The sequence below is a fragment of the Capra hircus genome, chromosome 15 (genome assembly GCF_001704415.2).
Source record: "Capra hircus breed San Clemente chromosome 15, ASM170441v1, whole genome shotgun sequence".
Taxonomy (NCBI): Eukaryota; Metazoa; Chordata; class Mammalia; order Artiodactyla; family Bovidae; genus Capra; species Capra hircus.
This window is the reverse complement of record NC_030822.1, coordinates 8,017,954-8,031,947: the sequence shown is the minus strand read 5'-3', so window position 1 is coordinate 8,031,947 and position 13,994 is coordinate 8,017,954. Positions and strand designations below refer to the sequence as shown.

The 13,994-nt window shown below is 55.4% G+C and overlaps 1 protein-coding gene across 4 annotated transcripts in view; it reads left to right on the top strand.

Moving 5' to 3' along the window:
- Positions 1–13,994, top strand: part of TSPAN18 (tetraspanin 18) — a 203,068-nt gene that overhangs the window by 178,912 nt on the left and 10,162 nt on the right. For all 4 annotated transcript variants that reach the window (XM_018059207.1, XM_018059205.1, XM_018059206.1 and 1 more), the window contains 4 exons: positions 1,549–1,743; positions 8,021–8,095; positions 9,118–9,216; positions 9,754–9,936. In XM_018059207.1, coding sequence (XP_017914696.1) covers positions 1,549–1,743; positions 8,021–8,095; positions 9,118–9,216; positions 9,754–9,936 — 552 coding nt within the window. The remainder of the gene's footprint in view (positions 1–1,548; positions 1,744–8,020; positions 8,096–9,117; positions 9,217–9,753; positions 9,937–13,994) is intronic.

Sequence of the window (13,994 nt, the reverse complement as noted above, 5' to 3'; positions counted from 1 at the left end):
CTGCCACAGCCCACCTGCTCTGCTCAGACCTATGGCCTCTCCTGGGAGCAGAGCCACACTCATCAAGTGACCCCACGTCAACCTTTGACCTTAGCACAGCCAAGACCTGGATGAGTAAAGACCCACTGAAGTCCCCCAGGGCAGGGTCACTAGGAAGGAGAGGCCCCTTCCGGTCAAGACTGACTCCATCTGTCTGTCTGTCTCCATCTATTCTGTGTACACTTCAGCAGCTTTCCTGGATTTCCTTCCCCTGCCCCTAATTTTGAAGAGCAGGCAACTCCACAGACTTGAATTCTAGACCTGACTTCCAAGCGGGGTGACCCTGGGCCACTCAGTTTGTGCCTGAGCCCCCCTTGAAGCAGAACTCAGCACGCAATTGTTAAACTCCCAAACCTCCAGCAGCTGTGAGGAAGGGACATGGGTTTTCCTGGAAGTTTTGTGGGGAACCAGGGGGAAAGGCAGGGCACAGCAGATGGCAAAATGTTGCTTCTGTTGTTGGCTGCGCCTGGGTCCCCAGGCCTCTGCGCCCCACCCCTCCCCCCACCACACCTGAAAGGACCATCTTTTGCCCCAAACTGTCCAGCTCTTCCTCCACTCACAGATCCCATCAGCCGGCATTTACGTCATTTCTCTGGTCTTCCTGCCACACGGGGATTTTAAGCCCTTCCCAGTCTTTAAAATCCACGATGCCAAATGAGTTCTCCTGCAACATATCTGTTTCCAGTAGACTGGTCTGTGCCCAATACCAATGGAACGGATGTCTGTTGAACCCTGCTAGGCACCTTCAAGTCCTTGGGAGGTGGGAAACAGTATCTTCGTTTAACCACGAGGAAGCTAGGGCTCAGAGAGGTTAAGGCACTTGACCAAGGTCTCACAGCGCACGCGTGGCACAGCCCTTTCTCTGGACTAAGCTGCCTCTCTCCAGAGATAAGTAAGGCCTGGAGAGGTGGACCGTGGAGAGGAAGTCATGAACAAGAAGGCTTTCTAGGAGCGGATTTGAGAGTGGGGAGCCTGCCCCAACTGAGAGCTCCTGTGAGGACAACGAGGATGGCTTTGGTCTGTGTTTCCCAGCGTAGGCGTCAGCACGTTCACGAACTTGGGGAGCATCTTGGGGCTGGAGTCAGGGGGACCTGGGGCTCAGCCCTGGCTCTGATATGAACCTACCGTGTGACCTTCGGACACGTGTTGGCCCCCTCTGGGGCTCAGCGTCGAATCAGAGGGTTGGACTGAACGACCTCAGTGCCCAGCAGCTCTAACACTTAAGGAGACTAGGAACGTGGCAGATAGACTCTGCAGGACATGGTTCCTGGCGGCCCAAAGTAGAGTGTTGGTCAGAGACGGGCTCTGGAGGATGCGTGATGCACCCTAGGTCAGAGTTAAGGAGGGACGTTCAAAGCAGAGGAAGACACAGAGGGAGTTTCTGCCCAGCTCACTCGGCACCTCCGCCCCAGGGCCTCGAGCAGGGAGCTGGTGTGTGTGTGTGGGGCGTGTCTAACCGCCGTGTCTCCCCATGTCTTCTCCGTGCTCCTGCCTGGCCTTGGGGAGCAGCTGGGCGGGGCCTGCTTGCTGGGCATCGGCATCTGGGTCATGGTGGACCCCACCGGCTTCCGGGAGATCGTGGCCGCCAACCCCCTGCTCATCACGGGCGCCTACATCCTCCTGGCCATGGGGGGCCTGCTTTTCCTGCTCGGCTTCCTGGGCTGCTGCGGGGCCGTCCGGGAGAACAAGTGTCTGCTGCTGTTCGTGAGTATCCCATGGGTGCCCTGGGGAGGGGGTGGATGGAGCCCTGTACCCGCACTAAGGGGGACTCACACTGGGGTCTGAGCCAGGTAGGCTGGCCTCCAGGAGCGGGAGAGCCACCAACCCTTGCCATATGCATCCATGCTGGCCTGGTGCCTGCTGCCTGGGTGAGCCGCCCCCAGGCGCGCGGTGGCCTCGGCCTCCAGGTCCCAACGGCCAGGCTTCCCCACCGCAGGGTCAGCTGAGAGCACTGAGTCGTGATGCTTTTCGACTTGCGTGCTTCCGAGAACTCAAATAAAAGACCGAAGCTCTTTCACATGTCCCCTTCTAAAATGGAACTGATATGATCTCGGTAGGTCCTTTATTCATTAGCTGAATGGTCTTTGACCTGCTGTCACGGGCCACGTGATTCGCTGGTGCTATAGGTGCTTGAGGGCTGAGTGACCATCCATAGTCATGTGGGGGGTTGGGGGGGCAGGCGAGCCCAGGAGGATGAGCTGGGTTTGTGTGTGTGACCTGCTCTGTCTCATAACAAACAGTGTGACTCTGGTTTAGTTTCTTAACCTCTCTGAGCTTTAGCATCTGCTGGTGAAGCGAGAGGCCAACTCGCTTGGCTGTAGACAGGAGTCAAACGAGACCAGCAGAGGATTCCCGTTCCTGGGGTCCTCTGCATTCACACGGACTGTGGCCCTTTCTCTCCTCACTTGTCTGGCTTCCTCCCCTCCCAGGTCCTGTGCCTTCAGGGTTAGGAAAACTGGGTTGAGCGCAATCTTGCCGGAAGGGAAGTTAAAAACAGCCCACCTTGGCTGCGCAGCTGGGCCAACTTGCAGACGCGCCTCACGAGCGAGCCGGCGGGTGGGTCAGGAGTTAAGCGATAGGGAGGCGGGGGCCGGTCAGCGATGCGTCCTCGCAAGGCGTCTAGCGCCCCCTGGTGGACAGCTCCTTGCAGTGTCCAATGGTGCCGGCGGTCTGGGCTTGGGGAGCCTGGGACTCAGAGGATCTGAGTATGGGTCCCAGGACACACCAAACCCACCTCCACCGCCCACCCTGCGCCTCGGTGCCTGGGGCTCATCCAGCATGAACGGGCTCATCCAGCATGAACGGGCTCATCTCTGAAGCCAAGATAGAAATCACGCTGGCGCTCTGGACCAGGAGCAAGCTGGGCCTCGCAAGCCCTCTCCAGCTAAGTGGCTCCTTCAGAGCCTGCCAGCTGGACGAGGCATCGCTCTCCCCAGTGCCTAAGGGAGAAGGCTGAGACCCAGGAGGGGGCTGACTGCAGCTCTCCCCAGAGAGAGGCTTAAGTCCTGGCTGTGGCTGGTCTGCCACCAAACCTTAGAGTCTCCCCTCTCTCCGCCTCCTCCTCTGCGGTCTCCCTCCAGCCTCTGCTTCTCCCCTTCTTTTCTCGCTCTTCCCCTGCCTCTGTCTCCCTCTCTCTCTCTGCCTTCCTCCTGATCCCTTGGTTTCTGTTTCTGCTGTGCCTCCTTCTCCTTCTCCTGGACGCCCCCCTGTCTCTGCCCCTCTCTCCCTTCCCCCCACTTCCTTGACTTTCCCTGCCTCCCCTCTCCTCCTCCCCTTCCCTCTCGCCCAGTCCGCTCCACTATCCTCTCTGTCACAAGCCTAAGGCACACAACCCGAGGTCACAGTGCAGGTCAAAGGCAGGGGATGCTTGGACCCGGGTCTGCTGTCTCAAGAGGGACTGGTCCAGAGGCTCCTCCCCTGGAATGCACTCAAGCGGTTCAAAACTCAGCCAAAATTATATGCAAAATATTATGTCTGGGCTTCTGTGTGTGTGCCTATACATGTGTGTTCTGTGTGTGTGTGGTGTGCATGCTTGCGTGTTTCTGGGACTCCCACAGCTTCTGGAAGGTTTTCAGATTGATTCATGATCTTAAAAGTAAGAAGAAACACTTTTTTTTCCCAACCTGGACTCAGCCATGCAGGGTGGTTCCAGCACTGAGTATCACCCCTCCTTGGTTGTTAAAGAAGCCTGAGCCGCCTCGTCACCCTTCGGGGAAGAAGCAAAGACTAGTCTTGGGAGAAGCCAAGAGAGTGACTTCAGTCCCCTCTGGAACTGGGGCTCAAAGGCCCGTAGAGAGAGGAGGCCTGGAGATGGAGGTCACCTGGGGGACCCCTGCCCCTGCTCGGAGGCTAAGCCCTAAGGGGTTCCAGTGACCCTTAGCCCAGGAACAATGGTCCTGATGTCACTTAATGACCTACTTTTCTAAAACATTTTTCCAAACAGTCCTGTTGATCAATTCGAGAGCATTTTCCTGGACCACAAGACAACTTCAGCCTATTAGTGACATTTCGTGGCATCCCTTTGTGCCTAGCTGCTCACCTATAAACAGTTCAAGGAATGTTTCTAACCCATTTATTGAAAGCTTCACATTTTCAAAATATTTGATAACCAAGGCATGCTAAATTGGAAAAGAGAATAGCAAAAAGGGAAGAGTATAATTTAAAAGCGATAAAACGAGCTGAATTGTACAACAAGTATGTAAATTTGGTAAATATTATTAGAAATGAGAGCGAAAAGCAGATGTATTGTAGGCAGATGGGTTAGAAAAGTCTGGAAATGCTCACAAGTAGGCAAAATAGCAGCTTTCACCCCTTTATTAATCGCCTGATCCTAAGCAAAGCGTTGTAAATTTGGTGTTGATGAATTACTGGCAAGTGTGCCCTCAGACAAATGGGATGAGGTCAGATAACTCAAGAGAAACACACTCTGGGAAAGGCCCTGGTTCAGGGGAGCCCCAGAAAGCATCAGCCCTGTGGCTGTGTCCAGGCGGGATCCCCCTTCAAATAACCAGGAGTAATCTCGTCAAGCAGGAGGCAATTGTTTCATGCTGGAGATGCTGGCAGAAGTGATCTTGTTACTCATGTTGGCCTCACAGCCCTGCACTTTCCTCCAGGTGGCTTACACACTCATGTCACCCGCTCCGTGCCCAGGCTTTTGGGGGGCCCTGCTTCAGGCAGGAACAGTGGCCAGGAGATCCGCGGACCCTCCTCCTCTGGGGAGACCTGCTTTCCCCATCAATGAGTTACGGGTTTATTCTTTCATCTCATCTCATGACTTATGCTTTTCATCTCGTGGATTTCATTTCATGGATCATGAATCTTGGCTCAGTGGAAACTCCATCAGAGTGGGGATCACATCGCCCTTGTGTGGATTTGTTTATCAGTACCTAGCACAGTGGGCTTCCCGGGTGGCTCAGAATGATAAGGAATCCACCTGTCAAGGCAGCAGATGAGGGTTTGATCCCCGGATCAGGAAGATGCCCTGGAGAAGGAAATGGCAGCTCACTCCAGTATTCTTGCCTGGGTAGTCCCAGGGAGAGAGGAGCCTGGCAGGCTACAGTCCATGGGATTGCAGAAGAGTTGGACACGACTTAGCAACTAAACCACAATGACCTAACACAGTACCTGGCACAGAGCATGTGCTCAGTAAACAGGCCTGGACTGAAGGGGCAGAGAGGGGCCTGGGCCAGAGCATGGCCTCTGCAGTCAGAAAAGCCTGGGGACAAGCCTGGACTGAAGGGGCAGAGAGGGGGCCTGGGCCAGAGCATGGCCTCTGCAGTCAGAAAAGCCTGGTTCTTATCCCTCCCATGCTACTTCCTGGCTGTGTGACCTGGGGTCAGTCACTTAAGCTCTCTGAACTTCAGATTCCTCATATGTAAACTGAAGATAATAATACCACCTTACCAGACATAATACTGTGATCAGCATTCAATAAGAAAATGTACATCTTGCTTAACTCTGCTCCTGGCACATATAAGCATTTGATAAATTGAAAACGAAAGGATTGGTGTTGGTCCACAAGAGACCCTGCAGGCCAGCTGAGTCTTAAAACCTGGGGCTCTGGTTCCGACAGGTCAGGAAGCAGACCTGCAGTAAGCCTTGCTGCAGTCAGCTGTGTGGGGTAACCTAGGACTGAAGTTGGAAGGTAGAGCTCCCCAGCCGGAAAGAAGAGTGACAGAAGGCCTCCTGTACCCTGGGCAGCCTGCCCCTGGCCACAGTGCCCATCCCATCCCCCTCCACTTCCACGAGCTGGTCCTTGGGTTAAGAGGTATGTTCCCCGCCTCTGCAGCCTCTCATCCCTCTGACAGTGATGAAGGGCCCTGGCAGGGCTCCTGGCACCTCCATTTGGCTGGTGACAAATGGTCATCCGATTCTGTTTCACAAGGCCTCCATGGAGCCCCGCCCTGCCCTCTGCCCTCTCAGTGCAGTTGCTGGCAGTCCTCAGGCTGGCATAAAGAGCAGCCTCGGAAATGATTTCCACCCCAGTGATGTGACGGAGCTGTCTCTGCCTATCGATCTCAGCTTAGACAGTTATAAACTATGGATGAGACGGAGCTCGTGAACTCCGCGTGCTCATCACTCTGGGAGTGTGCGTGCACTTTCCGGGGAACTTAGCACCACATCAGTGAGATAATGCAGTGGAGCGCTGTGCACAGCGTGAGAATGGCTCAGTGGTGGCTCAGAACCAAGCGCGAGCATGGCCTTCCTGGAGACAAGCACTGGCATGGGTGGTCTCTGGAAAACGCATGATAACTATCACCTGTCCAGCACTTGGCGCTTCCTGGGTGGCACTGCTGTTAAAGAACCCGCTTGCCAACGCAGGAGACTCAAGACACGCGGGTTCAACCCCTGGGTCAGGAAGATCCCCTGGAGGAGGGCGTGACAACCCAGTCCAGTATTCTTGCCTGGAGACAATCCCATGGACAGAGGAGCCTGGTGGGCTACAGTTCACAGGGTCCCAAAGAGTCGGACACAACTGAAGCGACTTAGCACTCACGCACTCCCTCCACATCCAGCGCTTAACACCTGGGCATGGATCGTACATGAGCCATTTCACTGAATCCTCTGGGCAGCCTGGCAAAGCAGCTGCTGACCATCAACACCCTTGTTCTATTGATGGAGAAACTGGAACCCAGACACGGTAGAACCTGACGGAGCCAGCTCAGCCGGCAAGCGGCACAGTGGAAAGAAACAGGGGACCTCCGATTCTAGAACACGATCCTAACACCATGTTATCCTGGAGCCCGGGAAAGCCTCCAGGTCTTAAGACTTTCAAAGCAAGGCAGGGGGGGCTGAAGTGCTGAGGACAAGCTCAGGACCCTTCGCTTCCTTCCAGCCTGGGCACGCAGGGCGCACACTGGAAGTTTGGAGGACTTTGGCCCGAGCGAGGGAGCAGGTCCTGGGGCCGCCGTGCGCATGTGAGGCTGGGGCTTCAGGGCCCTGCTGGTGGTCTCCAGGTGGGGTGGCAGCTCCAGGACGGTCCCAGTGCAAGCGGACAATGCTGAGTGATGAGGACACAACCATCCACCCACAACAGTGCCCATGATGGCCCGCGCCTGGGGATAGCAGATAGCAAGGTCATTACGGTGAGCTGGTCACTCGTGGATTCATTTACTCATCGGAGAGCCGTATACCATCATCGGTGCTGTCCGGGCATCAAGAACATTGCCCGCTGGATCCCAGCTGATGGTGGTGATCCGGCGGGGCGCAGCGGCTGCAGTACACACTTCTGCAGGGCCCTGGGATGTGGGGGAGCCAGGAACCGAGTCTGGAAAGCAGGGTGCTGGTGGGCAAGCAAGGGCAGGGCCTTCCAGGGAGCTCAGCATGTGAGGTGCCCGAGGCAAGAGGTGTCGTGGCGAGTTTGGGCAACATGGAGATATGCAGAGAGTAGCAGGGGGTGGGGGTGGGGTACTCTGTTAGATTCCAGACTCCCAGCCCCTGGGTTTTCAGATTTTAATAGACATACCACCTTCCCTCCAATCATGCTCCTTTATTGCAGCTGAAAAGTAACGTCACTTCCCCCACTACCCATGGGAATGAGGGGCAGCCAGGCAGGGAGAGGTGGCCTGGGCCTGATAGGGTGGGGACAGCCAGCCAGGGATCCCCAGGGACTTCAGGATTCCCACTACTTGGACAGTCCACCTGGGGGAGGTCCAAACAAGTTTCAACATCGATCTTCTTCAAGGGCTGCCAAGTACGGTTGCTCAGAGCGCCCACTGCACAAGGGCCCTCTAAAGAGTGCCGTTTGCACAGAAGACGTATGTGTATGTTTATTTGTTCCATGTTTGTATCACAACCTTGTTGGCTCCAAAGATGGACTTTTATGAAAAATGTCTGGTTTATGGCAGGTAAGTTCCTCAGTCTTATGAAATCGGTACATTGCCCCATCATGTGACAGATGGAAGGGTGCCTCAGAGAGCGGTCAGCTGTCCGCTTCCCACCTGCCCTCAGGACTCACAAGGCTGCCCCCTTCTCTCTACAGTTCTTCTTGTTCATCCTGATCATCTTCTTGGCAGAGCTCTCAGCAGCCATCCTGGCCTTCATCTTCAGGGGAAATGTACGTACCTGGCCTCGTGTGCCCTGGCCCATTCGTGGCCAGCCCCTCCGTCCCCAGAGGGTCTCACAGAGTCAGCGTCCTCCCCTCCAGTGTTTCCAGCTCCAATCACAATCCACCACCTCACCCAGTGAAGCCCCACAGCCCAAAAAGAAACCTGCGACCCTGTCCCTGCAAGGGCTTTCCCAGAAGGTCAGAGTCAGAGGGCCCTTAAGGGCCTCTGCTCTTTCCAAGCGTCTGGTGCAACCCCATCCCTGACTCTAGAATCTTCCATTCTATGCCTTGCCCAGCACTGGCCCAGCAGCAGTCGTTTCATAGTCCAAGGATAGTCAGAGAGGCTTCCCACCCCCCAACCGACCCCCAGCCCCCACGCAGAATCTGCACCAGGCAGGAGAACAGGGCAGAGCCCTCCTGGATGAGGCCCTGGCAAGTATGCATTTTGGGCCACTTACCCCAGAGACCATCTTATCCCAGAGGCTCCAACCACCGAGGGCCCCACCCTTCCCTGCAGAGGGGAGCAGGGTGATCAGGCCTCCGGGGAGTCTTTTGAAGGTAGCAATGACTTCCAAGGGCCTCTGGAAACTGCAGCTCTGCAGAGATGTCTTGCTGCACGCACAGTGGCTTCTTCAGGGCCCAGGACACAGCGCACCTGCTCGGCTCTGTCTGAGGAACAGCTCAGGGTTAGGGAGTGGCAGGAGGGGTGAGCCCCCCAGTGTGGACCAGCCACCCTCTAGAAAGAGCTGCAGTACCGGTGGAAGTTCCCCGGTGGTTGCTGAGGGCTGTGCGGGTAGTCTGCGTGTTCATGCTGGGGATCTGACGATGCAGGGAGGCCACAAGTGCTTAGAGGTGGGGGGTGGACCCCAAGGGCCCGCCCCAAGTCAGCTGCTCCCGAGGAGGGTCCCTGGCACTAGGGCTCAGAGGCCTTCCCCCACCCTCCCCCAGAGCAGATCAGTGGAGAAGCCAGGGAAGGGGGCGCCGTATCTAGCTGCCATGGCTCTCAGTCCAGCCCCTCCCTCTGCCTCCAGCTCACCCGTGAATTCTTCACCAAGGAGCTCACCAAGCACTACCAGGGCAACAACGACACGGACGTCTTCTCCGCCACCTGGAACTCTGTCATGATCACGGTGAGTGGCCCCAGGGATGCTCAGAGCCCTGATGCCCAGGGGAGCCATTAGCTGGCCTCCAGAGCCTTGCTCTCTGCGCCTGTGCAGATATCAGTGATCAATCAGGCGCTGATCCGCCCGGCCCAGGCCCAGCCTCAGAACCGGCATCCATCCGCACAGCATCTTGGGCAGCCGTTGCCCATCAGCCACAGTCCGAACTCAGGGTGAAACCTGTTTGCCCTCCCTGTCTTGAATCCTCGTGCAGTTTTAACTGTCATCAGTGATAGTAACCATAGCAACTACTTATTGAGTGCTGAGTGCCGGTGAAGTAGGAATTGTTACCACCTCTCTGATTTTACCGATGAGGACACTGGAGGCTCAGAGAGGCTGAGTGGCTTTCCCGGGGTTGCACAGGAGCAGGTGGAGCCAGCTCCCACTCGGATCATGACTGCCCCCCCTGCGCCACCTCGCAGTGGCCTGCGGATAAGCTTTGCGTTTGTCTCCTCACTCTCATGCCTGGCTCCAGCTCCTACCCCCTCTTCTCTTTGCTCTGTCTAGTTTGGTTGCTGTGGGGTCAACGGGCCCGAAGACTTTAAGTATGCATCAGTTTTCCGACTCCTGACTTTGGACAATGATGAGGTGCCAGAGGCCTGCTGCCGGAGAGAACCCCAGAGTCGGGATGGGGTCCTGCTAAGCAGAGAGGAATGCCTCCTGGGAAGGGACCTGTTCCTGAACAAGCAGGTACCAGGCCCTGCTTCCCCTGGCAGGGGAGACCTGTCCATCAGGAATGGCGGCTGGCCAAGCTGGGTGGGTGGCAGTGTGAGCCCAGAAGATCTGGAGGCACTCAGGGAATCCCGTGGAAACATTGGCTGTGGTGTGGGACTCCTGAACGGGGGCTAAGGAAGGCTCCACTCATGCCCCTGAGATCCAGCCAAAGGGGTTAAAGGATGAGAACGGCAGACAGTCCATCAGTGGCACAGACCAGAGGAGTGGGCATTTTGACTGGGGTTCAAGGGTAACTAGGAGTTTTCCAGTGTTTCAAGTAGAACACTCCCTGAGCTTCTGGTACTGCAGGTCTCAAGAAGGAAAACCAGAGTTACACAGCAGGGCCCCTCCTCAGCTGTGCACTCTATCTGTGGAGAACCCACATTGGTCATGTGGAAGTGCCCCCAGGCCCCAAGAGAATAAGATTTCCCTGACCTTAGCCTCCAAAGTCAGGGAAGCTCCTAGACTTCTTGGCTTCTCTTGCAACCCAAGGACTTCATCTAAGTCTCAGAAGAAGCCCTTTCCCATCCTGCTATGTCCCCTCAGTGAGACACACAGTGCCCTTGACCTTGATCCCCCTTCCTACTTACCAGTCCCCACACTCCTCAGGGGAATGTGTGAGGCCAGGCTGGGGAGGGCGGGGCAGTGCAGGGAGAATGAGGGTGAACCGAGCCCCACACCCCGTGCTTGATTCAGCCTTTGATGAGGCTCCCATGGGAGAGCTCCAGGTGCTGGGAACCGCAGCAGGGGACAGGAGGCAAAGGCCCTGTTCCTGCAGGGCCTACAGTCTGGCTAGAGGAAGCAGATGATAAGCAAGCAGCAAGCACATAAGAAGTCATAATCTCACAGGAAGTAATCATCTCACTGTAAAGAAAATAAAACCGGATGATGGGCTAGAAGGGACTAGGGTGGGACGGGGGTAGGGCTTAAGGCAAGGGGAATCCCCCTGGGGAAGGGGAGAGTTGGGCTGAGGCCTGACCCGGCCATCTGATGAGACTCTTTCCAGCTTCAGCTTTGCCTCATAAACTCAGCACCCTCTTCTCCTGCACCTGCCCACGTCATGTCAAAGGATTCCCAGGCCCAGAGAGTCACGTTCCTCCATCCCTTATGGTCCTGTGTCCCTGCATTGAGTGAAAAAGACTGAAGTACAGAAACAAAGGTCCTGGGATGAGGCTGCTGTGAGCTGGGGGCAGGGACAGCCACCCCAGGAGTTAGGTCTCAGCCCTGAGGAGAGGCTGCCAAGCATGGGGAGGGGGGCAGTTTCAGGCTTTGATGGCAGGCAGACCTGGGCTGTCAGCAGCCACGTCACCTCGGCCAAAACTCACTCTCTGGACCTCAGATTCCCCATGCAGTGGCAGAGGCAGCTGGCTGCCCTCGTGTTCGGTTGAGGCTTCCTCCTTGGAAAGAGGAGGTTTATAGACCCAGTGACCACCAGGTTGACCCGCTCTTCCAGCCTCCCGTGCAGCTAGGCCACGTGGCATGTTCTAGCCAAAGGGAGGAAAGTAGAGGTGATCTGTGCGCCTGAGCCATTTCCTGAAGAGAAAGTGCTGGGCCCACCCCTTCTCCCTCTCACCACCCCCACCCCCAGCTCATGGTTGAAGCCATCTCAGACCTTGCAGGGGAGGGTGATCCCCTAGAATATCCAAGCATCAAGAGAGAAGGTGCTTGGGCCACCGACAACCATATGGAGCAGAGCAGCCAGCAACTCAGGGGTTGATCAGTCAGTTCAGTCACTCAGTCGTGTCTGACTCTTTGCAGCCCCATGGACTGCAGCACGTCAGGCCTCCCTGTCCATCACCAACTCCCAGAGTTTACTCAAACTCATGTCCATCGAGTTGGTGATGCCATCCAACCATCTCATCCTCTGTCGTCCCCTTCTCCTCCTGCCTTCAATCTTTCCCAGCAACAGGGTCTTTTCCAATGAGTCAGTTCTTTGCATCAGGTGGCCAAAGTATTGGAGTTTCAGCTTCAACATCAGTCCTTCCAGTGAATATTCAGGACTGATTTCCTTTAGGATTGACAGGTTGGATCTCCTTGCAGTCTAAGGGACCCTCAAGAGTCTTCTCCAGCACCACAGTTCAAAAGAATCAATTCCTTGGTGCTCAGCTTTCTTTGTAGTCCAACTCTCACATCCATACATGACTACTGGAAAAACCATAGCTTTGACTATGGTTTTGATGAATACAGGGTTTGATAAAGACAAACAAACTTCTACCAATAGGACTGCTTGCTGCCTGCAGCCAAAGCTCTTCCCTAAAGCCACTTGAGAATTGCTCAGGGAGGTTTCCCATGGGCCCTGTTCTTTTCTGGCTTCATCCTCCACTACACTGCCCCCTCCTTCTCCCAGGCGTGGCTTTGAAATCAAAGCTCATCAGAGAGATCCCTGGGCAGATGCATTAGTTCCGTGACTCTTCCCCAGCTCCTCATTAGGACTGCCTGAGACTGACTTCTGGGATTCCTTTTCTGAGGCACAGGCATCCCCCCGAGCACTCTTCCTTTTAAAAGCTTCTGCTGAGGGGCTCACTCTGTTTCTTCTCCAAAGCCGAGCTCCCTGAAGCCCGGGATGCATTTCTGACTTTGCCTCACTTCCTCATCACAATGTTGAGTCAGTAGCAACATATTTGAAACTGAAAATCTACACCTAAGGCAAATGCCTCTGTGTTTCACACGCAGTAAGAATTCTGGAAGATGGTGGCTTCTTTATTTATCAGTGGCTCCATCATGTCAGCCAAGGCCTAGTCTCTGTAATCCTTGCAGCCTTTCCTTGCGCTTAGTACCTCACGGTGGCAAAATGGCTGCCATGGCTCCAGACATTCCACTTGTTGAAGATGGGAAGAAACTGAAAAGGCAGTGCCAGCTTCTTTCCCAGAAACCTCCCTAAGACATCCGCTTAGGTCTCATCGGCCAGGACTGTCACATGGCTGTCAGGAGCTGAGACAGAGGGCACTCGTCCATGGGTACTGAGTTAGTCCACCAGCCCTGTTCATCACTGAATGCCAATGAAGAGGAATGAGGAAGTCCCCAAAGAACGTGATCCAAGATGAAAAATCAGGCTCCTCCATTGGTATCAGCTGACCCCACCATGGCAGATTCTCCTGCTCATTCCTTGGCCTTCCCTGGGTTAAGATAGTCATATGGGCAAGTCAAGAATGTATTTCCCTGCTGGAAAAAAAAAAAGTCAGGGGTTGTCCCAGGAGATGGTGACCTAGCTAGACCCTGACCCAAGAGGAAACCATCTGTTTCCCCCACTTGTCAGGGTGGTCTCAAGTCTTCTCGCCCCATAGCATCACTGATTCTCTGCTTTATCCTCATGGCTCCGCACCTGCTTCCTGGGTGGTTGTGAGTACGGGCGATGCTGTGACTCTCAAACATAAATTTCTACACTCTTATCTTCTTGACAAGGGAAAGGCACTCCAGCCAGAGAGTGAGATCAGCCTGTGCAAAGGCCCTGGGGTAGGAGGGAGCGTGGTGTGTCCCAGCACCAAGGGAAGGCCAGTATGGCTGGAGGACAGTGAATACGCCAAGACTAGCTCCAGGCGAGGGTATCAGCAGGGCCAGACCATGCAGTGCCTGTGGGCCCAGGGCAAAGTTGCTAGACAAGCAAAGAAGCCCAAGTTCTACGCGGGGCTGTGCCCCTGTTGGCTCTCTGGCCACTTACTGGCCAGGGGTTAGAGATGGGCCTGAGTAGACAGGAGGAATTAGAACACTGGTGCCAGTGAGAAATGAGGATGGGTTAGACCAGGATGATGGCAGAAGAGACACAGAGAAGTGTATGGATCTGAGAAAGGAATCAGGAGGTAAAACGGCGGCAGATTGACTCTGGGGAACGGAGGATGAGGCTGTGCTGGGAGTGACTCCGTAGGTTCTGGTTGGGGAGGACCTCGGATCTGCCCTGGGGCGAGTGGACTGTCAGCTGCCTTTGGGGCCTGCAGGCAGTGGGCAGCTGGACTTGCAGGGCTCGGCGGAAGGTCTGTGCTGGACGTAGAAATGTGGCCGTCTTCGTGGTGGCCCCTCTGGCCTGTCAGATGAGGTTG